Source organism: Hesperophylax consimilis, chromosome 27 (genome assembly GCF_061612785.1).
Source record: "Hesperophylax consimilis isolate HC1 chromosome 27, BYU_Hcon_1.0, whole genome shotgun sequence".
NCBI lineage: Eukaryota > Metazoa > Arthropoda > Insecta > Trichoptera > Limnephilidae > Hesperophylax > Hesperophylax consimilis.
Window position 1 is genome coordinate 10,532,604 of NC_142862.1, and position 26,992 is coordinate 10,559,595.

Genomic DNA, 26,992 nt, shown 5'->3' on the forward strand with positions numbered 1-26,992 from the left:
CTCTAAATAAAATATATATGTATACCTTCCGGAAGAAATGTTCTAAATGATACTGAAAACCCTATCAAAATCCGTTGCGTAGTTTAGAAGAACAAAGCGTACAAACAGACAGACGCGGATAGTCAATATAGATACGATAGACTTGTTTTATACTATTTAGAGATTAATTCCTCAAAATATTAATATGGAAACATAAGAACTGCTTACTGCGGTTGAAAGCCGATGAATCCACCTGGGTAATGAGCTGAAAATAGTTGCATCAACCTAGTAATTTCAAACAGAAAAAAAAATAGTGAGTTTATTTTTATAACCGTCACACCATTTCTAGGCAGGTGTAGGCAGAGAGAAAGGGCCGCTGCACAAATCAGTCTTTGCACACAGTACTCGTTTCATTCACTACCAAGTTCCTTACCAAGCAAGGAAAATCAGTTCAGATCATACTGGAAGATATGTCATCCGTTTGCGGGGACTCTTGTCCAAGTAAAAATATGGTTTACAAGTGCATACCCTCTTTAAACAAGGCAGGGAGTCGCTTAAAGATGACCCACGGCCAGGAAGGCCTATCGAGGTGAACATTCCGGAAATTATTCAAAAAGTCGAAATATTAATAATAGAAGATGCCTGACTAAAGAAGAAACAGCTGGCAGAAATGGTTTGAGTATCAGATACAACCATTTTCAAAATTCTTCACGACCATCTTGGCATGACTAAAGTCAGCGCAAGATGGGTACCGAGAATGTTCACGCCGCCTTAAAAACAACAGCGCGTGGAGTGTTCTCGTGCATTTTTGGACCTCTGTAGGGAATATAAAGATGGAGTGTTGGCTCAAATTGTTACTGGTGATGAAACTTGGGTTCATCATTATGAAACAGGACTCTATGCAGTGGCACAAGAAAGGCACACCACCACCCAAGAAGTTTAAGGTGTCATAATCGGCTGCGAAAATCATGGCGACAGTCTTTTGGGACTCAGAAGGAATCCTGTTGATCGATTACAAAGATGAAGGTGTTTCCATAACCGGAGTTTACCATGCTTCAATTTTAGAGCAATTAAAGGAAGCCATCAAGGAGAATGAAGGGGAAAATTGACCAAAGGTGTCCTTCTGCACGACAACGCGCCTGTTCACAAGAGCCGTGTTGCGATGAATGCCCTGCAGAAGATGGGCTTTGAAATTTTCCCACATCCACCCTACAGTCCTGACCTGGCTCCCAGTGATTATTACCTTTTTCCAAACTTGAAAAAAGAACTTCGTGGGAAAAAGTTTTCAAGTGATGAAGAAGTGAAGGATGAACTTAAAAACGTTCCCTCGTATATATGTACACACGTACATAGATACATACATACACATTTAAATACAAACACACACATAAGCATATATGCATAGATGTGCACACTGTACGCATATTGTATACATACTCTTCGGTTACATTGACTCTTGACACGACCCGAATCTAGCATTTGACACACTTGATCGTGCCATGTACCTCGGGCTTCCAGGCAACTGAATAAGAACAAAAAATAAAACTACAATAATTTTAGATAAAACATTTTATTTCATTAATTCATATTGTAAATTGGTGTCGCAAATTAATCTGAAACTATGTTCATAAAAGGAAACATTGTTTTTATAAATCGTGAAAAATGAAAGAAAAAATTAAATGGTACAAAAACAAGGTAAAACAACAAGGTCCCAGATTATATTTAAAAAAAAACTATCAAAACTTCTTTTTATACAGTGATTAATTAGTATAACAAAAGTGTAAAAACTGAGCTTGGCAGGTAAATAACAATAAATTCATATTCTCAGTAACAGGGGATGTATGAATGTGAATAAGCAATGAGTGAATGAAAAGACAAAGTCATATGGCACTCTATCATCTCTGTCTCCCCCTGTGAATATGTGCAGCTTGTATTTAAAAATGATTGTAACTGGCAATTATTGTGATGTATCAAAAATAAATTTGACAAAATGAAAATGTACGAATTGAAGAAAATGGATTAACTAAACCCTGCCACCTGTTTTACCTTCAAACGGAAATAACCTAACCTTATTACTAAATGAACACACAACATTTAGACACTGCTATCAACATTAGACATATTTGAGGAAAAATAACATTGTTTTTTAAATTAAAAATTACCTAGTCTGAAGAGCTCAGAGTCAATAAATATAATCGATACAATAAAATGGGACTATTGCATCCCCAATTTAATGGAAGCTGTAAGGCTGAGTGAAATGGGACGGGATGAGAAAGGTTGTAAGGCATCTGATTATTCAGATCTGGCCACTGATTCTGAAGGATCTCACCAGAGCGATACTGACGGTAGTTTTTCCCAATCCTACTGATCAACTGTTGAGCCGAAATTTTGGCTCAACACTGCTCAAACGCACAACTACGCTCTTTCCAACAGAAATGTGACGACTGAGTTATCAACCAATTTAAGCATGCCAAACTACTGGATTAAGCTTGCCTCAGTAAATGACTAGTTATAAAAAGTGTAGACAGAGTGAAAAATATTTAAAGCCAAGACACGGTGGCATTAAAGACAAGCTAACACTTTTTTTTAACATATTACATACGTTTGTTTAAAAAAATATTGAATATCGGTTTTTGTATTACAGTAATCAAAAAAATATATGTATTAATAATAAATACAATAATTAATTCGTCAATATAAATTTAACATTGAAAGTACTTACTTTGATGTCATTTTATTGTCTATGAAAGTGGGCGGGACCACTTAAGATAATCAACGGTAAACATGTTTGGAAACAGGCGAATCGAACGTTACTGAACAAATCACTTGGCTGATCGAAGCCTCAGATTGATCGTTCTAAAAGTTGGGAACAACAGCCGTGAGAGCATCTACCATAAAATCGTCAAATTCACCAGAAATATGTCCAATGGATTCGCAACTTAAATTCTAAGGATATGTAGGCCAAAAATATTACACAATATGGCAAATTGTATGTTAAAAACTGCATTTCTAAGTGTATTTATTATTTATTGTAAACAAAAGAAACTGTGACACTTAGATTAAGTCAGACACCAAACTATTGAATCAATGTTCAAAATGTTACAACATTCATTTGTACTCTCAAACTAACACAATTTACTAGTTTATATAGATGAATATGGTTTTAAAGTGACCTACCTACAGCTTGACACAGATAACTCTGCAGGCAACCAGAAGAGAAGCTAAAGAGGCCATGTTATTCAGCCATCAAAATATGTTCAACATGCTTCAAAATGAATTATTTTACGATATAAAGCGGAACAAACGAAAAATCAAAGAAAAATTATTCACAAACTATAGAAAGTACAAACCTATATTCTCAATAATTCCAGCATTAAGATGGGCTCGACAGTTTAAATTGTGATGTCAGCTTTGCGAAAAAAAATTACCCACAATTTATTTTGTATGGAAATCTACAATTTAGTGGTGACATCACGGACTTCAAAGTTAACTGTGTCAAACTGCATACAAAGTTATTGTTTTATTTATTGTGGTATTTTCTCATGAACCAAATCAGGGTGTAATATCAAAGATGGCAAAGTACAACATTTTGAGATTTTTTCTGTGGCAACACAAAGTTTATAGTTAATATTATGTTCTCAACATGGCAACTTTCTATCAAAACCTTATACAATATTTAATTATTGTTGTTTTATGTACTAGCGGGACACAAAATATTTGAATAAGGCTGAAATAATTCAAATAAAAGCGTTAATTGATTACTTGCTGGATGAACTAGGCCATCTTTGACATTATAGGTACTCTGGAAATTAATGACATTTGCTTTTGAAAACATAAATAATAACTTGATCGAAAATGCAATTTATTTTTTTTTGCTTTATTTTAAGTCGCACAGTCAAAACAGTAAGTAAAAAAATATTATACCTTACTATGGTAAAAAATTTTCGTGCTTTTCTAGTTAAAATAAATTATTTGTATTGATTATTCTACTTGTTTTTGGTTGACAATATTAATTACAATTAAAAATACAATAAGTCAATAAAACAACATAATATAATTGAAGTCATAAAAATTAAAAATAAGTTTTATTACATATATAAAACAATGGATGGATTTTGATATTAATATCAAGTGGTAGAGATTACAAAATATCATAATAAAAAAATTAGATCACGTAAATGTTTAAAAAAAAAGTCACAAATGGATACAATAAATTGGATGGAATTTGACTTTTAATAATATCAAATGGCAAAAATTACAACATATAATTTTTTCAAATCATTAATTATTTAAAAAGTCATGAATAAAAATTTTATATTAAATAATGCTAAATATTAAAGGTCAAATAAATAAATACATAAAATATAAATTATTGCTCTTTTTTAAGGATTTAGAAAGTTTAAAAATGGGTACTAATATCGTAAAATGTCAACTGTCATGTATAAATGTATAAAAAAGAGATTCATATTTTTTGTTTTCATCAAACAAGAAAGACTTAAGAGAGAAAAATATTTTTATAGAGATTTACTTAATTTCATTCTACAAATATTATTAATTTATGCGAAGAAAGGCACTCGCCAAAATTATTTCATCGTTTTGTTAAACCGTTCGGGTTTGTTTCGTTATTTACAGAGATAAACTCTTATCAATACTAGAAAAAATGTCACAGGTTGTGATGGCAAAAATCAAAAGATATTTTGCATGAAAACAACCAATATGCGTCACAAATTATATAATATCATCATAGAATTGCGGGCTTTACTGTACTTATGTGTTATACGGCATAAAACTAAAATGGATGAGATTCAAATGTAGTTTTTATATTAGGTCATAATTAAGCTACCAAAGTGTCGCATTGCATTGAGTGGAATGTTCATGATTTGTAGTAATAAAATATGGAATGTCAAATAATATTATAATCATTTCACAACATTCAAGTGTTTATAAGAACCACCACACTCGTGATTCAAATGTGAAAAGTTTTGCAAATAAAATCGATAAAAGGTGTAACTTCCATGATTTTAACTGATTCAAATATGGAATGTCCATGATTCAAACTGATTCAAATGTGGAATGTCCGTGGTTCTAACTGATCCCAATATGGAATGTCCATGATTCAAACTGATTCAAATATGGAATGTCCATGGTTCAGACTGATCCAAATATGGAATTTCCATGATTCAAACTGATTCAAATGTGGAATGTCCATGGTTCAGACTGATCCAAATATGGAATGTCCGCGATTCAAAAGTAGAATGTCCGTGATTCATACTGATTCAAAATAGAATGTGGAATGTCCTCAAGTTCTAAACCTAGAATGTACTATTAACATTCAGCTGGCAAACAGTTGACCGAGTTAGAATGGGTTGTGATGTAAAATCAATCAGTGCCGGCGTAGCGTCTTCAGAAAGCAGTGCGGTATTAACACAAAGGCGACTGTGGTAGCGATATGTAGAGGGGAGCTGGAGGGTGCCGCGCCAAAGTAGTATTGGTACACGGCCGGGTCCCACGTTAGTCCGGGGAAGTTAACGTCCGCCATTTGCGTTTCTGCAACAAATAGTACTGTTAGTTGATTGGGGCAGGGCACCAACTCCCAGAGTTTGTTTGACTCTTAGTGAGTTTGTTCGGCTCTCAGTGATTTCATTCAGCTCTCGGTGAGTTCATTCAGTTCCCAGAGAGTTCGTTTGACTCTCCCGAAAGTTTATTTGACTCTCAGTGAGTTTACTCGGCTCTCAGTGAATTCATTCAGTTCCCAGAGAGTTAGTTTGACTCCCCCGAAAGTTTGTACGACCCTCAGGGAGTTCATTCAGTTCCCAAAAAGTTTGTTTAACTCTCAGCATCATGCAAGTGCAATTCCACCTTGTAAAAGTGTACCAATAGGAGAACCTGATTAAAATTGCTCAGAATAGTCATTTTATTATGTTGGCAACACTAAAAGATTCCCACCTGTCAACTGCCTTTGGATTAATAATGAAGTCATGTTACCAAAGCAACAATACAATATTATTGTGAAAACTCATTGCATTTGTGTTTCCAGAAACAGTTTGCTAAAAGTTCATGGAATTTTTAGTAAATAAAATGCAACAAATGAGTTAACAGTTCGAATAGTAATTGAGAAATTCGAGGAAACAGATGAGAATGTGGACAGTAAACCTGTGCATAATCATACCTGCCGTTCTCTCTACTTCGTTGCCACAGTAAGCGAAAGTGTCACTGATAGTACAGAAACAAACTGTGAGTTCACCATTGTTTACAGAATTGTGACTTTACGAGAAGCACCTCACCTAAGAAATCACACAAAAGATCAGCACGCACATTCAACAGAATTGAAGCAAATTAAATCAGGCACTCTCATGGGCATCATACATACATGTATTAACCCATTGGCCTCCGAATTGTTTTGTACCGAAGTTTTAAATCTGCAGTGGTGTACTAAATCTTACATAACTTTTAAACTAAACATACAAACGAAACAATTTTTTTAAATTTACTCGTTCATTGAATTAAGGTATGCAAAAAATATATGCAGTTTTTAAAAAAATAATAATAATATGTTTAAACGAGGATATAAAAATATTTTTTTTCATAAAACCCATTTTTTTTTCTTTTTTTTATAATTGGATTAAGAAAAGTTTTACATTAATCATACTTATGACCATAATATATTTTATTTCAATTTGGGCTGATGTTAGCCGCCCACCACGCATTTTACGAACAAGCTTGTCAATTCCCGAACCACACGCTATTTAAAAAAAAATTCAATGACGCTGAAATATAACAAAATTTCAATCGTAAATATCAGGAAAAAACTGTACCAACGGAGTCCTGCCAATTACTACGAAATGAATGCTTAATTATCTACAGAGCGATTGGCATTTAAAATTTTAAACACAGATGTCAATAATGTATCCCTTTTTCGTTTTTAAGCCGACGACACCAGACCCGCCAGGATGGCGTCGTTTGAGGCCAATGGGTTAAGTCAACATTTCCCAATGGGAAATCCTTAAAGGGCCTCTGTCTTTTACAAAGAAGATGAATTATTCAATAAATTTTCATATTTTGGAAAAAATATTGGCAGTATAAATATTGTATATTCCTCTTGTTCTTTTCCATTTTTACTTCTTTTTTACATAATATTGGAAATATCAAATAAATTATGGTGCACTGTGTTAGTCACAAAAAACATTATAAATAATATTCAAGCAGGTTATCTTCAGTCTTTGACAAAAATCTAATATCAAGGTTAAACGCAACGTTCGTTATAATCTACATGTTCGTAGATGGCGTTAATTTAATTATTTTATTAAAATATACGTTTTGCTAGTTATGCTTTACAATATAAAGACCAATTATTTGTTTGCGCCTGTACATACGCAATATGATTATGAATAAATATTTTTCCCGTATAAAAACTCAATTCTTTCAAGAGAGGCATATAAATACAATATTGGATTGAATCACCGATACAATATTGAATTTGTATGCCTTTGAGTTTTTATAGGGACAAAACCATTTATTCATATTAATATTGCGTATGTACTGGCGCGGACAAATAATTCATCCTTATATTGTAAAGCTTAACTTGTAAAAGGCGTATTTTAATAAAATAATTAAATTAACGCCATCTATGAACACATAGATTATAACCAACATTGTGTTTACCCTTAAGTGCAAATAAATTTGTGTGCTCTTCAATCAAAATATAATAAGTGCTACGAGTGAAATTGAATAAATATTTTCAAATTTCTTTCTTGAACAAACTTCATTTGCCTGTAGGAACCTAAGCACCGAAAAAGTCAGTATAGATTACACTTCTAAAGGAATTTTCTGTTCAATGCAGCTATGTATATATTTATACATATATATATATAAAATGAAAGAGGACACAAAACGTTATGAAATGAGTTGGTCTTGTCACAAAATTACATTGTTTGCATTCATCATAATAATAGAACACAGATTGCTCTTGGAGCAATGTGTTTTTTGGTACACATGAAATCCAAATACATATATATCTGTTTGTCTAATTTTATTGTAACGGTTTAAAAAAAAAAACATTATTGAGTATTTGATTAAACTATAAAATATATAAGTCCACAAAACACAAAAGTAACATTAGATGCGATAAAGCCATGCGTCAATGTGCGCTATTACATTCTAAGAGACAGACACCTACATGATGGGAGTTTGCGATAAAAAAAACTGAAGTAACCAAGTGTAATATACATACCTGCAAAACGAAGATAGACCTACATGATGGGAGTTTGCGACAAAAACCTCGAGTGTAGTGGTGGTACGTACCTGAAATGCGGCCTGAACGCGTGGTACATCAGGCCCAGCGTGATGATGCCCAGTGCAGTGGTGGTGAGGCGGGGCTGCAGGGTGGGGGCCGCTCCGTAGCGGGCCTGGCCGCAGGCGGGCGGGCACACCGGGATGATGGACTCTGTGCAGGCGGAAGGGGAACGTACGGAGGGGACCCCATGACACAGGTATGGACCAAATTGGTTCAATGAAAATGTAAGAAGTGGGTTGTGAAAGATATGAATCCCACGACATTACAGGAATGGATGAATTGTTGAAGGAAACGAGCAATCAGTTCAATGAACGGAGACGTCAGAAATAGAATAAGGAAATGGTAAGAAGTGGGTTCAATTATGATACAAAGAAAAACCCCAAGTTACAGAAATGGATAAATTATGGATAAAAATGAGAAATCAGTTCAATGAGTGGTAAGAATTAGAATTTATACGTTTGGGTAGATATTCAAAATTGGGATGTAAGAAATAGGAAAAACATGATGAGGGTTCAATTTTGGGATGGAGTTGGAAAAAATAAAAAAATCAAATTGTAAATTAAATAATTCTTAAATGCAAAAGCACATTCATAAAGGCATACCGCAGAGAGCTCAGTTGGGACTTCTCGTTTTATCTAATAAATGACGCATGTAGAAGAGAGAGAGGTTACAACGGAACTCTCAGCGGTAGGACTATACCACTAGGGCGAGGCGGGATGTCATGAATGATGAATCAGCTATGAAATAATGCAGCAAGATCATGATACGTGTTAAGTTACTGGTGGCGAGAGCTCGTCTGAAGATGTTCTTATCGATACTTGCTGCATCATGATCATAACATGTACTCTTCTATTTTCAGGAATGCATTGAAACGGGATGAATATTACTGGTGGAAGGGGTCTACAGACCTTGGAAACAAATAATACCTGTCTTTATAAATCCTAGACACTGGTAGTCATTTATACAGAAAGGTTGTGTTTCATCCCATTTCATCGCAGTATGGATTCATTTATTGAAATTTAAATCAAATTCCTAATACACATTCATATGAAAATGCTAACATTCAGGTAAAAACAAATCATTTAGCAAAAATTGTCAAAAGCTACAAACTAATAATAGAGGAACACGCCTTAAACCCAACAATCATAAATAATTCATTATTAACTTCAGTTGAAGTAATTACACATCGAACTCTAGAGGTTATATATAAATTTCCACTCATTCAAAGCTCAAAGTAAATGCAATGGAAGATCTAATATGAAAAAAATATACATAATCTAAAATGCATAATATTACTTAAATAAAACATAATTATGAAATGTATTAAATCTAATTCAAGAAAGAAACTATTTATATAAATTCATGATTATCATTTTGAAATTTCAAACTTGCTTTATTCTTATGCTGGCCATTCCGCATTAAACATAAATGCAGCAGAATTCATGCAAGGTATTGCAAAGTATTTCTGCACCGAGAAGACCGATCTGTCGACATAACTATGTTGACAACGTTATCGTCACAAAGGTAATCTGACATAGCAAACTCAATGAGATCGCCAGTTATTACACTGCCCCACAGCTATGGTTGGCAAACTCAATGTTCTTGCCACAGCAATTTAACTACCTATCAACAATTATTAGTGCTTGCCTCAGTGTTTTATTTCCACAATTTGGCAAACTCATGGGTTTAAAATAGCAATCGCCCCACGATTGGCAAACTCAAAGTCACGAGTTTTGGAGAAGTGTGACTATACTTTTTAATATTTGTGTTTACAATTTGCAAACAGCGTTTTTACTGCCCCAGAGCTACGAATGGCAAACTCAAAGTTATTCCCAAGAACATGCATTTAATATGCGAGAAATATTCATCAGCAGACACGTAGCCTAGCCGTATTTACTGCAAACAGCATTGAGCACAAGGAGGAGTTGGTGGGGATTGTGGGCATACTGACCAAAGAGCTCCACCTGGGCCTCGTTCTGGCCCAGTTTGTTGGCCGCCTTGCATGTGTACAGTCCGTACTGGCGTTTCTCAATGGTGATTACGCGAATGGTCGTGTCTGTGAACTCGTCGGCTGTGGCAAAGTGAGAGATTCTGAAATTGATAACAAGAGTTAGAATATTGGTTTAACCCTTACTTCAGTTTTCATTCAAATTTGTGTAGATCACAATTCTAGGAAATTATCTGAGCACACAAATCAAGTCTTGTAAGGAAAAGAAGTAGTGAATCTGAGACCTGAAGAGTTCCATGTTATAGGTGAAAGGAAAGATGTTAATTATATTTCAAATGGATATACTGCCGTGGAAGCACTCATTTCGTCTAAATGATGAATACAAAAAGTGGACTGGCTTTGTCACACCAGAGTTGCAAATACTAAAATACAATAGACATCCAAATTGCAATTTGCCCTAACATGAAATCTGGGTATCATTTCAATGAGCTGGGGGTAAACCATGTGACCATATTTTCAACACCAGTAGGGTTCGAGAATGCTTTCAATAAACTACAACATCAGTCATACATTGACCGCCGAAGAGCGCACATTGAAATAACCAGACCCTGCACAGAAAGGTAAAGTTTGCTATAGTGAATAATATTCAATTTCGGAAACAAGTCAAACTTTTTTTACCCGATTTGGGATTTGTAGTTAGGTTTTTTACCCAGCCAGCAATTTGTGCATCATTGTAAAAAAGGACTAGTAAATGATAACTAATAGTTGCCACAGGCAAATTGTCAGATTAATTTATTGACAAATTACAGAAAGGGATGTGATCACGCCGCCTCCCGCATTCCCTTGGTTTGTTCCCCTTTCCCTGATTGGCTGCTCTATCAATTTGAATGTCTATGTAAAATACATACCTATAAAATAAACACAAATTTTATTTAGATAAACCTCGGTCCACAAAGACCTAATAATTATTTAGTTACCTGTAGTGCTGATTATTGGCAAGCTGAACCTCGTCCTTCAGCCAGGTGATGGCCGGGGGCGGGTAGGCCTCCACGTGACACTCCAGATCCATGTCGTACTGCAGAGCCTGCCAAACAACACACAGTCAGCAACACACGCCTTTAGGAATGTGGATTTGCAAGCCTCAAAATATAAAGGGTAAATTTTCTTAATGTCACTAAAGGCTCGGTCACGGTTCCGCTATTAGATGGGTTACACGGAGCTACTGAAACTCCAAAGGTGTTAAGCAGCGAGTGAAAGTGAGTGACTAGCGATTTGATATGTCAGACAAGGCGATACTAGCTACGCGAAGAGATCACATGATGAGCAACAAAGAGGTAACGTGAACAAAAATGTTTATCGCAATCAGAACTGTACATGTTATGTTCTCATCGGAATGCCGCTATGTTTAAAAGTTGCCAATTGAGTTACTCGCAGCGTATACCTTGTCACACAAAGCAATATCGTCACTACCATTCAAATAACAGCGATGAAATCGCTCCGTGTGACTGTAACTTAATATTGGGATGTTCGTTTGATGATTAGCAACATTATAAAGGTCCCCGTTAACCTCTGGTGTTGTAAATTTGAACCCATTGTGTGCCAGAGTTGCCATTAACATTACCTTTTCATGGGTTTTTATACTTTAGAACCTGTTGGTAGCGTATTTAAATGAACCATTATCTCTTATCAACAATATCCAAACAGAAGTTTAATTTTAACAATATTTAAACACTGAATAATGAAAAATTTAAAAAAAATAATGTTTCGAACCTGTCCAAGACGCGGTCTGGGTACGCTGATGACGGGTGCGAACTCCACCTCCACGGCTACATTCCTGCGTGCGCCTTTACCCACTCCGTTTTCCGCCACGCAGTAGTATGTGCCGCGGTCCTCTTTCTTCACCTTGTCGATCTTCAGCACGTTGCCCCTGAAAAATACAACAAACTACAGTGTCACACGCAAATTTTCTTTTTTTGGTTCAGGAAGGATTTTGGCATCTTCTCTACACACTCGGTGTGAAATGTGAAACTGATGGTGCAGCATAGCTCTGGCACTTTCTTGCGTGCAATTATGAAAAAAAGGGAAAAGAAAGCTTTGGGTGAAGAAATGGTTGATGAAACGATGTAATTTGAGCCACACGAATGCAATGGGAGTACTGGAACCAGTAGACCTGAACAACTGAACAATAGTGGACATGGAGTGTTTTGAAGAACTAACGCTCGACGAACTGATATCGTGGGGTCGCCAGTCCCAATTTCAGGGGAATAATAATAACAATTAGGGCGCTCCACACTACTCCGCAATATTGCCACCAATTACAGGAAGGTGTGTAGAGCCTTTAACTTGTAAAACCTTCGAAATTAACAATTTTTTTACAAAGCAGTGTTAGCGGTAAATAAAGGTGTTCTTTATTGGAGTTTGAACAGCAAATATTAAAAAAAAAAACAGCAAAATAAAAAAACCAATGATTAGTTTACAATTCCATAAAAGCATTGTAGTGAAGCTAAAATCGTCAAATGATCAATGAGTCACAGAATCGACAGCTCCAACGAACAATGACAATGTTGATAATGCTGTTATGATATTTTTCATATCATGGAAAAAATTAGTCATTATGGCTACTTTAAACAGTGACATGTAAATTTATTAGTCATTATGGCTACTTTTAACAGTGACATGTAAACTTATCAGTTTGCACATTTAGCATTGTTAGTTGTGTGAATTCCAAAATGTTGACAAGTGTTTTGTGAAAATGTCCATTAATGGAGGACTGAACGCAGTTGGCGCTAACAAAAAATTGTCCAAAGAAGCGAAGCTAGCAGTCCACAATGGAGTGCTGGTACCTACCCTGATGTACGGAAGTGAGGCATGGAACTGGCAGAGAAAGGATGAAAGTAGACTGAATGCTGTAGAAATGAGATCCCTGAGGCGTATGTGTGGTAAAACCATGTACGACCGTGTGAGAAATGCGGAGATCCGCAAAGAGTGCAAGGCTGATGTACGCATAATAAGCAAGATCAAGAAAGGGAAGCTTAGATGGTTTGGGCATGTAGAGCGAATGAGCGAAGAAAGGAGTGTAAGGAGAATATACGATGCAAATGTGAATGGTAGCAGAAGTCGGGGACGCCCGAGGAAGACATGGCACGACCAAGTGAATCAGATACTTGAGTCGGGCCATGTCAAGAGTCAAGAGAATAATAGAAGAGTATGTATGAATGTGAATGAGGCAAGGAGTGTGTGCCAAGACCGAGTTGTTTGGCGGTCCGTCCTCTCTGCCTACCCCTGCGGGGGGAAACGGCGTGATAGTTAGTTAATAAAAAGCATAATAAATCAGATCATTCTCAAACTAAACTGACTTCACAACTTAAAAACACAGATTTATTATTAATAAACAATACACATTTTTTTGTGGGATTTTCGTATTCTTAGTAGAAAATCAATTTAGAAGAATTTGTCTATGCTAATTAAAAATGTATCATTTCATCACTGAGAATCACTTACTTGTGAATGGAGCCCCCCGTGGGCAAGATGGCATTGTTCTCTCTGCGCCAATTGATCCTGGGAGTGGGGAAGCCACCAGCAAAACACTCCATCTGCACACCTGCAACATTCAAACAACATTCGCACTTAGTAATAATGGAATTTCATAAATCAGCTGATGGGAAACATGAAATTAGGAATACATAGGAACGGTCATAAGAGCTATAATCAATATATAGTAAATATGAAAATTTATAAAATCCAATGTCTGGTAAAAATAAACAAAAATCTGGATAATTATTTTAAAAAATATTTTATTTGATTAATTATAGTATTATTTCACAATTTACTCATACAAAATAATATATTGATTTTTTGCGGAATGTTCTAGAGTGGAAGATGCTCTCATTGCACCATTCAGAATTGAAACGTCGATTGAAATGGCTTTGGCAGTGTTTGATGACCAGATCTGAATAGCCAGGTACTACCCACCTTCCTCTTTCCCATCTTCCTCCCCTCCCCACTAACTTCAGCCTCACAACATACACAAATTGGGGTTGTCATAGTCTCACTAGCTCCAGATGGTTGGGAGCAGTTGGGACTCTTATGCGGTTTTACATTAAAAAAATGTATAAAAGTGATTGATTTAAACGTTAGCCTCGAAACTAAATGGAATATGGTAAAGAATGAGATGGAAGAAGAAATAAAATACCTAGATAATAGAATATTAACAAAATTTTATAGCTAAATTAAAAAAAGAGGTCTTGTACAATGAAGGATTGGACTCTCCTAAACGTCTAAGCTTAGATGGAGATAAAGATAGTTAATACCTGAAATGGTTGTCACTGCGGTTCCAGTTACCGGTGTGGAACTTGTTCTTTATCCAGTTACTTTTGGAACCGGTTCCTCATAAATAAAAATAAAAACATGGGGGGGGTTTGCTAGAGAATTTCTGAGAAATTTTTCCCATCCTGGGGGTGGAGTTGGCTATTTGAATTTATATTTCCAGCAAAGAACAAAGCAAAGAACTGATTTCTTGAAACCAGGACAGACAGGTTTTTTTAAACTAATGTACTATTTTCAATGAATGAAAGTTGTATCAACATCGGACACAACATCGGACCAGGAGATCTAGTGTTTTGTACTGCATCGCAAGGACCCGTATTTTATACACACTAACAATTGAGAAAAATTTGGGGTCACTTAGCACGGGCATTTAACCAGAGTTTTTAAAGTAAAAGCGGAGATCTATAATAGCTGGACTGAAAGTAAAAGAAGGTGTGCAGATGCACGCCTCTTGCTTTGCGTAGAAAGGGTGCGTTTTATGAATAGTTCGCTAGCATTCATTTGTAGCTTACAACGTCGCAAGACCACGTCGGAAGACACTGAGGAAGTCTGTAGTTGAAGAAAACTTAGGTAACTCACTCTGTCCCTCGCTGACCACCAGCGATCTGGTGGAATTGTCGGAGATTACGGGCGGTCGACGCACCTGCAGCTCCACCTCAGCCGAGATCTTGTTGGAGATAGAGATCAGGACCTGGCACACGTAGAAGCCCGCGTCCGTCTCCTGGATATCTTTGACCTGACGAAGGACAAAAATACTTTCATTATCAGAACAATTCATATCCTAAACAGTAAAGCATACACGCTGCAAATGAATGACACTAATCCACAGATACTAGAAACAAAAGGAGCTATGGTATGGAAGCGTGTCGACTGTCGCCGACCTACGACCAAACTGCACGGAAGAACAGAGTGGAGCCAATGAAAGTTATGTAATTAGCTAGATCCGTTTTTCAGTAGTATGGTTGAACGATGTTGGCGACACAATCATTCAACAATGTTCATGACCCATCTCCCGTATATCTATTATCTATGGGATTCCCTCAAGGCGGTCTGCTCCAGGAATGCTTTCGGAGAGTACCAGCACACCAGTGGATGCTGCATTTTCTTATTATTGGTCATGTAACGGTGCATAATACAACACAATCCAAGTATATACCTGCAGAGTGTAGGTGGAGGAGGCGACATCATATCGCAGGGCAAACCTCGAGTCGCGCACAATCAGGGTGGAACCAGTGGAGATGGGTAGCAACTCCGTCTGCCTCGTTCGGTCCAGCTTCAACTGCGGAGGGATAACTCGTTAAAATAATTACTTGAAAATTATTGAATAATAATTGCAAATAATTATGATTTTTCATCAGCGTCCAAAACAAAACCAAATTATGCAAAATGCTACAATAAGGAACTCAAATGAAAAATAAAAATATTAAGTTGAATATACAAGTTTTATTGTACATGGCATAAAAAAATATTTTGAAAAATTAAAAAAACCAAACGTAGTAGCAATGTGGAGGGATTGACGACTATTCTGCCGTGGTAAATAAAAACACAGTGTCTTCATTGAGAGTCTCAGGGAAGACACTGTGTTTTTATTTACCACGGCAGTATTGTGATGTCATCTAAATCCAAATGAACTGAATTAATATGACAAAGAAACAACATGCAATATTAATGACTTACCTCCTGTCTCATCAGCTAAGCAAGCAAGAAAAAATAATATAACGTTATATTGTTACAAAGCAAAACATAGAAAAGTGTAGAGATGTTGGATAGGTATCCAAAAGAGTTCCACGTCCAAATATGTAGTGATACAAAACTGTTTATTATTGGGGTGGCATTTTGTGATGTGATGTTTTTGTATATGAAAACTCTAGGAAGCAATAATAACTAGGTTCAAAAAAGCAATAATCTGTAAGTGAATCATCAAAACTGGGATACTTTTACAGGCTTTACAGTAATTTTCAAGTTATAAATAGGTCTGGCTTGAATGGCTTCAAAGTTTTGTTGACACGATAAAGGTTTCAACAATTTCGGTAATTAGTTGACACTCGCTAGCACGGCTGCAAATTGCCAATGAAGTTAATTGTGTCCCGGAAAGACAAGGGTCCTGGGTTCGAGTCCTAGATGTGACCGTATCCTTTTTTGATTTTTCTGTTTCAGATTTTCGTTTAAAAATCTCTAATATCGTCTTCAATAATTGAAGTTAATTGACATTGACAAAAATATAATTAGTTTAACCTTTATATAAAGTTATCTAAATGTCGATAAGCTTTGGCAATAAAAGTTTTGTGCCGATTTTTAATTAACGGGGGCAGTTTTTAACTTGAGAAAACATAATTTAATAGTTATTCATGATATCAAGGCTAGTGGCATGCCAGCAAATGCCGAAAATAAGTTTTATATCAAAAATCACATATCGAAATGACTAACGGCTACACCATAGATTAAATCTGTAAGTGTTTCTGCCAAAGGGTGATTTTTAAATCAATATTGACAAAATTATCGATATATTAATATAGCATATAATATATCGATATATTAATATAGCAGTTTGGGGCACGCTAGGAATATTGATAAACTAGCATCGACTGTTAAGTTGTCGATATGACCGTGTTAGATCCCCAGAACACACAAGTAATAAAAATTATTAACTTTGGCATAATTTTTTTTGTAGAAAACAACTCTGTAACACAAACACTATGTATTATGTACACAAAGTGTTATTTATGACACATTAGAGCACAAACATTGCGTATTATGTACACAAAGTGTTATTTATGACACATTAGAGCACAAACACTACGTATTATGTACACAAAGTGTTATTTATGACACATTAGAGCACAAACACTACGTATTATGTACACAAAGTGTTATTTATGACACATTAGAGCACAAACACTACGTATTATGTACACAAAGTGTTATTTATGACAAATTAGAGCAAACCAGCGGCCTTCTTGAGGTGATTTTTCACAAAAACTGCACTACAGAAATCAGCTAAATATTATTATTGTTGCATAGAAAGTTTAAAAAATACTTGGGCTAAGAGGAACGGCTGTGCAGCATTTTTTATACAAAACTTCGATTTGGATTCAAAGCCAAAAACTTAAATAAACTGAAAAAAAATGTAATCAAAAGATAGCAAATATCTATGGACATGTGAATTTTATTTATTTATGTTTTAAATTATTACACAAAGGCTATTAAAGAATTCAATTTTTCATGATCTTAGAGGCAATTTTGATAATTAGTTAAAAGAAATTATAGTTATAGTAGTACTAATTATAGGTATAGTAGTACTATACCTTTAGATTAAAAAAATATTTTTTTCAGTTTGGTTAAGTATTTTGGCATCAAATCCAAATTTAAGTTTTGTATGAAAAATATCCTCCTCGCCGTTCCTCTTAAATTACTCGGCCTCGTGAAAAGTTGAAACTATAATATATTACATAATATGTACAGTACAATAGTTCCAACGAACAATGTTGGACATGGAAATTGAAACAATAATAGGAGTTTTTCATAAACATCCAAATCAATAGACTTCTCGTCTCGTCGTCCCACTGGCTCGGTAACAGTAAGGAATCGACAAAAACCGAAAACCCTTTGAAGAAAAATAAAGTTCGCTACAGTTTGCAGCGCAGCCATTGTGTAATTTCTCTGCTCGGGGTCTCTGGTTGTTGTAGATTCCTTACCATTCGGTAGCCAGCAGGATGACGGGCTAAGAAGCTGAGCAGAAAGAGAGAAATCTCTAAATTCAAAGAGATGAAAGTATGTGAAGCAGAGTTCTACGACAATATTGAGATGAGCGACATCTGCTGAGAATTTGAACAGTGATCACAACTGCAGTATTATTAAATTGACACAGTTGACATTGACTCACCCATAGGACAGGGTACTCCTGGGCATACTGTACGGAGCAGTCCAGCTCCACAGTTCCTCCAATGTCTTTGATCTGCTCCTGCGTGATGTGGGATATCGTCGGCGTCCTCTGACACAGACCTAAGGACAATTTCACAACAAATTAGAAACATCATAAAAATAAAGAACAATAAATTTAATTGTGGATTTTTTCCGTACAAAAAAAACAATAACTTCAACAATATGGGATATCACATTGAAATAATAACCATATAAAATGGAATAAGAAGCTCAATGATCAGAGTTCGACTAAATATGGAGCCCCTGCTACTCTTTATAGACTAGTTAAAATCGAGGTGGCTTAATCGTGTTTTAACTGCTTGTGGGCCGAATTTTCCTATTGGCAAGGAAAAATTTGTATCGTTTGAACACCTTGCCTATAAGCAAGATAAAAACATAAAATTATTTTTGTGGGATTTTGTATCTTAAAAATGCTCCTGGCGTAGACCAGATAAGAGATCTTTCCTTTCGTTTCGTATAGCACTCACAAGGAAGGAAGGAAGGATACAAGTATTGAAGAAATGTTTCTATTTTTTGCAATCACCATGCTTATGACAAGAAACGAACACTTGACTATTGAAGAGTATTGGAGTACAAATATATTTCTAAGTTCCCCTATTTTTGGCCAGATCTTGAGTTGAGACCGATATCAATTGTTGTTGCAAAATTTACATTTCTGTGACTCAAATTCCCTTCCCATAGATCGTCTTTATAAAATAAGGTTAATTTTAAATCACACCCGAACACTATTTAAAGAGTCTGTTATACCCAAAGATATTAGAAGAACGAGATATGCTATGTTGGCCGCCGGACCGTAGCCGGAGTACTAACTAATTAGGGTACTTTGAACGGTATCGGGACGTGTACGCACAGAAATCTGTTCTATGTATTAGTGCGGATACCTTAGCGATGCCTTAGCGTAAGCGAAGGTGTGCAGTAGTATTGGTGAACAAAACCGGCGACACTCGGCAAAACAATTCCACTCAAACAATACAGTACGAACTGCGCATAGCACATCTCGTTCTTCTAATATCTTTGGTTATACCCTATGAAGACCTATGTATAGATGAAAGCATCATTGTTTTCAAGGGTAGGCTTATTTTTAAGCAGTATTTTAATATCAAAAAGACATCGCTTTGGAATCAAAATGTTTGTTTTGTGTGATGTAAAAACTGGATACATTCTTGATTTCATAATTTACTGCGGAGAAGGCACGGAAATTACAGATTAGCAGAACTTGGCAATAACCGGCGCTGTTGTTACTACACTCCTAACTGATTATTTTGGCAAAGGGCACAATTTGTGGTGTGACAATTGCTACTAAAGTCCAAAGTTATTCAATCTTTTGCATTCGAAAAAAACTAATGCCTGTGGGACGGTAAAAAAGAACCGAAAGAAATGCCAAAATTTATAAAACTGAAAAAAGGCGTATTTGAGTCAAAAAGCCGCGGTCCCCTTTTAGCATTAAAATGGTGTGATAAAAGGAATGTACATATGCTAACTACCTTGCACGATAACTCATTTAAAGAAACAAGTAAAATAAATCACCAAACTAAAAAACCCATCCGCAAGCCCGCCTGTGTCATTGATTACAATAAATCTATGGGAGCTGTTGAAAAAAGCGACATGATGCTGAGCAGTTTATCCTATATGCGGAAGATCATAAAATGGTATAAAAAAGTATTTTTTTACATACTTGACCTATATTTATTGAATTCATTTATTTTGAACACCCAAGTGACAGGTATTAAAAAATCTCTAGCAGATTTTCAATTGGGGGTTATTATGCAACTAATTGAGAAATATAAGCCAGAGATTTCTCAAATACCAAAGCCTAATACATCAGCCCACCTCAACCCGTTTCGGATTTTGCCTAAAGATGCCACTAAGCATACGGCCGAATTGATTCCATCAACCGACAAAATAAAAAAACTGCGCAGACGATGTTGTGTATGCCGATTGAAAAATAAAAAAATGCAGTTAACGAAAAACGTATGTAAAGAATTTGGTGTGTCTAATATCTTAGAAAAAGTTTTCATAACTAAAAATGTTAAGTGATCATGGTGTCCCACTTGTGTCTATCAACGCAGTGGCCTAAGTACACACGAGGATTTGTTTTCATATTGTGGAGAAGCGTTCAAAAGATTAAGATGCACAATTAGATATAATGAACAAAGTGTTATTCGACATAATAACTTATATACTGTATAAAGCATGACAAAATAGGTAGATTGTGACTTCTCAGTTTTGACAAAAATGTCACTTAATGACTTCTGGCAGTAAACCGACAATGTACACTAACAACTTTTGGATTATTTCGATAGCACTGTTTTCATGAGAAAATCGCTTCAAGGGAGCTTGCGTACGTAGAGTAACATTTGATAGTGCCACCGTTCACCGTTCTAGAGTTTCCTACAATAAATAACAAAATAGATTTTTGTTTTTGGGGTGTTATGCCGTGTTGCGCTAACTCCTTCTTTAGCCAACGTTTCGGACAGCATTGCAGTGTCCATCATCAGGGCAGATGTGTTATTTGAGGTTGTGTTAAAATGTGAGCTTATTTAACACAACCTCAAATAACACATCTGCCCTGATGATGGACACTGCAATGCTGTCCGAAACGTTGGCTAAAGAAGGAGTTAGCGCAACACGGCATAACACCCCAAAAACAAATAACAAAAATACTTTTGGCCGTGAAAATCTTAAATCATATTTGAACAAAATAGATGGTATAATAGATTAGTAATTCTTTCACGACGAATTAATAATTCTGTGGTTAACCCACTTTTGAATGTGCTGACTACACGAGTCATACAACATAGAACAGATCGATATAGTCATCTCTGAAAACCCCTGGGTAACCCTAACTGTTGTATGTATAAAAATATATCTAGCGAGTTTTTCAAATATTGTCAGATTATTCATAATAGAAGGAATGCTTTTGAAATGAAAAAAATTTAATATGACTGTACTCTTAAATATATATTTTTTTTAATTTATAAATCAAGGAATGACTGATGGTACTTCATGATTCACACTATTACTCATATGAATTGTATAAAATCAGAAGGAATAGACGTAAGTAGGTACTTGCGAGTGTCATGGTAGAATGAACTTATTGTTATCCCATTTCACATTATAGTCCTGTGACTCAGAGGACTTTTCATTCAAGGTTTGGTGTATCAATCTAACCAATTGGATTACTATCAAAATTGATATGGTTAAAAATGGTGTTGAGTCATAATAAAATGATACAATATTACACAACTGTACCACCCTAGGGATTTAAAAAACAAAGAGTGTCTCGAGTCATAATACGATGATACAATATTATACGATTGTCCAACCCTAGGGATTTTAAAAAAAAGAGTGTTTGATTCATAATACGATGAGACAATATCATTTGATTGTACCACCCTAGGGATTTTTAAAAAAGAGTGTTTGAGTCATAATATGATGAGACAATATTATTCGATTGTACCACCCTAGGGATTTTTAAAAAGAGTGTTTGAGTTATAATACCATGATACAATATTATATGATTGTACCACCCTAGAGATTTTTTTGTCTTACATTCTTTGCTGATTTCTTTTCTATCTTTTTTTCTCTTTTTCCTTTCATTCTATTCATTCTGAGTCTGTTTCAGTAACAGTAGAAAGAATAAACATATGAAAAACAATTATCTGATACGATATTAACCTCAAACTACAAACTTAAATCCAACTAACTAGTATCTATTTTTTGTATTAAATAGGTAGAAAGGATAGTATGCCATACAACTTTCCTGGCTTTTTTTACATTAATACATTCTGTTCTACCGAATCTCAAAATGAATCGACTCCGGTATTTGATTAACTTGATTGCGTCATATTTTCCTCAGGTTTCGCCAACATAAACATCTCTAAATAGTATAAAACTAAGTCACTATCGAAAGTTTATATATGTAATACATGGATATTATATTTATTGAAAGTAGAGAAAAGTCGATCAAAGCCGTGTACGCGTCAGCTAGTTTAATTAATAAATTGGGAAGGTCAGGTGGGAATATTAATATAATTGTTCTTGTTATACTGATATTTTAATGGAAGATGCTACGATGAACTAGCGATATTGATCCCTACGGCACAGGTGTGCAGAGCCATAGAATACACCAAACACTCGTTCTCATTCAACAACTTGGCAGTGGAATGATTTGCTGGCCTTTGCGTTTCCTGCCTCCTACAACACGGACCTCTTCAAGACACATGTTAACTACTTCCTTTCCTCAAAAAGACCCTCCACACAGCGTCTTCGAAGATGACACAGGCCTTGAGAGAAATTATTTCCCTCAGGGCTTCCTGTGTGCGGTTAAGATTTTAAATAAAATTTTAGCTCAATCAAAGCATATTTCAGGAAAAAAAAAATGAAATAAGTACCAGGATATCGATAAATAATAACGATTCAATCCACAATCAACCGTTACGGTTCAACATAATATTATAAAAACAATTTGTTCGAAAAACGACCCCAAAGGAAGAAACGAATTACAGAAGGAAGCTATTATGTTTGTGCAACCAGGTGAGAAGTAAATTCACCCAACAGGTAAACCAAGCACCTATTCCTCTAAGTACAAATAAATGAATACATTAACTTTTAGATTAATTATTATTAGTAATAATTTAGAAAAACGTTGTATGGAAGAAAGTATTAAAAAAAAAAACAGAAAGCGTTGCACAAAAACAACGATTTTCGACACACGGGCGGTATCAACGGGATCGCTAGACACAACATCAAAAATGCTTATCACATTTCAGGTTTTAAATCATTTTCAAACCAATTACATCTTAGTCAAAGAGGAAATATGGGATTCATTCTGCATTATGAAAGGCGTAACTTGCGCAAAAACATGTTATGCCCAGATAAATGGGTGTGACACATTTGTAAGTGATAATTCACACAAGAGAGCATGTAAACAAAATCGTCTTACAATTTGTAAGTTGAGTTTTTGAGTAATATATGAATGATAATAGCAATATTCGTGTTATTTTCTGATAATGGACTGTTTTTGATTAAATGCATAAGTTAAAATAACAAATAAGCGTAATGACTCACCGCAATTAAGTAAAATGCTAAATATCACAGCACTAACAAACCACACGCCCGCCATTTTAAAGGTAAATTACAAAACTGTTTTGTGTTTTCGTTTATTCCTATTTCTCTCGTTGGAAACTAGAAACAAGCGATGCAGTGTTGCGATGTCTAGGGAAAATTCACGAGATATGGGAAAAAAGGGATGCTTAGAGTCCCAGGGAAAATACAAAAAAATAATAATTTCGAATCCAGCCCTTACAACATTTTCAATAAATATGCAGTGCTCTGAAGTGTAAATCCACTAAAAATTACAAATCAAATATATTTTTTTTAAACTAGCCTGAAAACCATTACTGTATTAAATATAAAAAATGTTTTATGCGCTGTTTTATAATAATTAGGTAGTATATTTATTTAAAAAAAAAAACAAGCCTTAAGGCCTACGAGGTTAGGTTAGTATTTTAAACTAAACTAACTTTTCTAGAAACTAAACTAAAAACCTATTTTTATAATATAAAGTGGGTTCTTATGCTAGTTTTTTTTAAGTGATTAACATAATTTTACATATGTTTGAATAAAAAAAATATGTTAACATAACTAGCAGTTAAAAACCAGCTCCGCGGGTTTTTTTGCTGCTAGGCCCTTCGGGCGGCACTTGGATGGGCTTCGCCCAGTTTGAGTGATACTAACAACAGTTACATTTAATAGGTAGATATTAGGTCATTCACAGAGAGAGGATGAGTATATATTGTTAAAACACGGAACAGGAAGGAGTTTAGGCAAAATAAGGATGACAGTTGTCCAGGCAAAACTTTACCTTTCCCGAATAATTGCCTAAAGGGGTAAAGGTAAATTAATATAGGTAAATATTCGGAATCACTGGACACGGAAAATACGAAATATTTTAAAATAAAACCTTCTGATTTACCTTAATTACCATAAAAGGAATCGTACAGCATTTGGGAAATATTTAATTTTTAATTACGTAAAATGAAAATTCGTTTTGTTGTATGGGATAAAAGCCGGAATAATTTCTGTTGATGACATTTTCTCTTGTCGGTATTCCTGATATGAGCGGCTAACCGAACCTATCCTAACCTATAATAACCTACCCTATAATAATCCAATCTAACCTAACCTATAATAACCCAATCTAACGTAACCTATAATAACCCAAACTAACCTTACCTAACCTAACATCACCTGACTTATCCTAACCTATAATAATCCAACTTAATCTAACCTAACCTATATACTAACTTAACCTATACTAACCCAACCTAACCTAACCAAACCTAGCATAACCCAACCTTACCTATCCTAAACTAACCTAACGTATAATAACCTTTTTTAAAATTTCTTTATTTATAAAACAAAACTGAGTACCTTTATTTTAATTTTCGAGCTCGGCTAAAATAGTACCTACCTAGTATTTGCATAGAGTAAATGGTAAAAAATCTAGCCACTCATATCAGGAATACCAACAAAAGAAAATGTCATCAATATAAATTATTCCGGCTGTCATCCCATACAACGAAAGCGAATTTTCATTTTACGTAGGTAATTAAAAATTAAAACGCTAAAATTAAAAATTTCCCAAATGCATTCAGATTCCTTTTATATTAATTAACGTAAATCAGAAGGTTTTATTTAAAAATATTTCGTAATTATCCTTGTCCAGCGATTTCAAATAATAACCATATATAAATATATATGCCTGGCAAACTGATTTTTTTACTATACATATAAATACATGTCAGATTCGAGATTTGTTGGCTAATTTTACAATCAACGAAGCGTTTCTATCTTCCGATTGTATTTCATGTTATTTTATTGGGCTGGCAGTGCCTGTACTTCCTACAAACACACGCGTATTATGCATTAACTTCATATCGGTGTTCTGTCAAAATAGTGCGAAATTATTATTTATGTGAATAATATTAAATATCAATATTTTTCAAAATCGTACATGCAAAGAGTTGTTGTTTATTGTCATTAAGTTGAATCAAATATTTGTTTTATTTGTAAATGCGTATTAAAACGGTAGTTTTACGTAAATAATTACCGTTGTTTGAATAAATGAAATTGTACGTATTTGAATATCGCTTTTATGCGCTCTGTCGGCCAATAGAAAAACTACTCCAGCGGCCGTTAAAGGAGGGATTGACATTTTTTTGTCAATTGCCTGTCAATAATCAAATCTTTGATTATTGACAGACAATATATAAAACGTAATTGTGAATATTTTTTACTGTAATGTAATTAATCCAATGGATTTAACTTTCTAAAACATATTTTCTTCTATACCAAAAATTATATGAGCATAAACGATGTTTTTGAAGAAATCTCGTATTACATGAAGAGTTCCTATTTTAGTATGAAATCGGGTCTTACTTTTCAAGTAAGCGAAATTTACCCGTAACATACGATTTGAATTTGACCAATCAGAGGGCCTTGACCGTCCACACGCTAGCGTCATAATATTATAGATTATTATGAATGTGTTTTAAAAAAAATAATATTAATTTATCAAATATATATTTTATTATCAAAAAATCACCAAAAACTACCCAGAAAACCTACTAGATTAGGCGCAGCACTAGTACATGCACAAATTATCGTATTATTGCAAATAAATTCCACAGTAGACCGAATGAGAAAACTGATCTATATGTTTTTTAGACTAAGAAATATTGTATCATTAAAAATACTAAAAGATATTTATTATGCACTGGCGCACTCTGTACTACAATATGGAATCGTGGCTTGGGGGGGGGGGTGCATATAAATCATCCCTACTCCCATTGGAAACTATTCAAAAAATATTAATAAAAATCATCTTAAAAAAGCCATATTACTACCCAACTATAAATGTTTTTCAAGATTTCCCGGTTCCCCCACTTACAAAAATTTATGACAAAATTGAACTTCTACAAATACATAAAGATTTCTTTAGTAAAAATAATTTACCACAATTGAATATTAGCAGAAGAATAATATCTGTTGGAGGACTAACCGTGCCACTAGCACGAACCAAAACAGCACAGCATCACTATATATTCAAGGGTGTAAAATTATTTAATAAATTACCCCTTGATATACGATCGGAAGAAAACTATGAAAAATATATAAAAAAAATTAAAATACTCTTGTACCACCTCATAACTTTACTTATTGTTTAGAAATATATTTTTGCCTTTTCAATCCTTTGAATCATTTATTTACTAACCTATATTTTTATTACTTTTATTGTTATTTTTTGTTAAATTACTAATATTTTTTGTTTAATTTAAACAAATGTAAAAATATTTTGTTGTCCTCTCCTAAACACAAGCAGCTGCTTTATTAGGAGAGTGATTGAAATATTGGTGTTTATATTGTTATAATATTGTAACCTTGTTTATGGGTAAAAAAAATATAATACTATTAGATCGTCAAAATAATAATAGAAAATC

The 26,992-nt window shown here is 34.6% G+C and overlaps 1 protein-coding gene across 1 annotated transcript; it reads right to left on the reverse strand.

Moving 5' to 3' along the window:
• Positions 1 to 1,533: 1,533 nt before the first annotated feature.
• Positions 1,534 to 23,694, reverse strand: Lac (septate junction protein lachesin). The gene is made up of 10 exons (XM_089647746.1): positions 23,559 to 23,694; positions 18,430 to 18,548; positions 15,703 to 15,825; positions 15,126 to 15,282; positions 13,722 to 13,821; positions 11,991 to 12,147; positions 11,198 to 11,304; positions 10,224 to 10,363; positions 8,281 to 8,422; positions 1,534 to 5,526 (listed from the first exon to the last, which is right to left on the reverse strand). Exons 1-10 carry the CDS (start codon positions 23,611 to 23,613, stop codon positions 5,505 to 5,507), a joined length of 1,122 nt encoding a protein of 373 aa, XP_089503872.1. The 5' UTR covers positions 23,614 to 23,694; the 3' UTR covers positions 1,534 to 5,504.
• Positions 23,695 to 26,992: the final 3,298 nt, after the last annotated feature.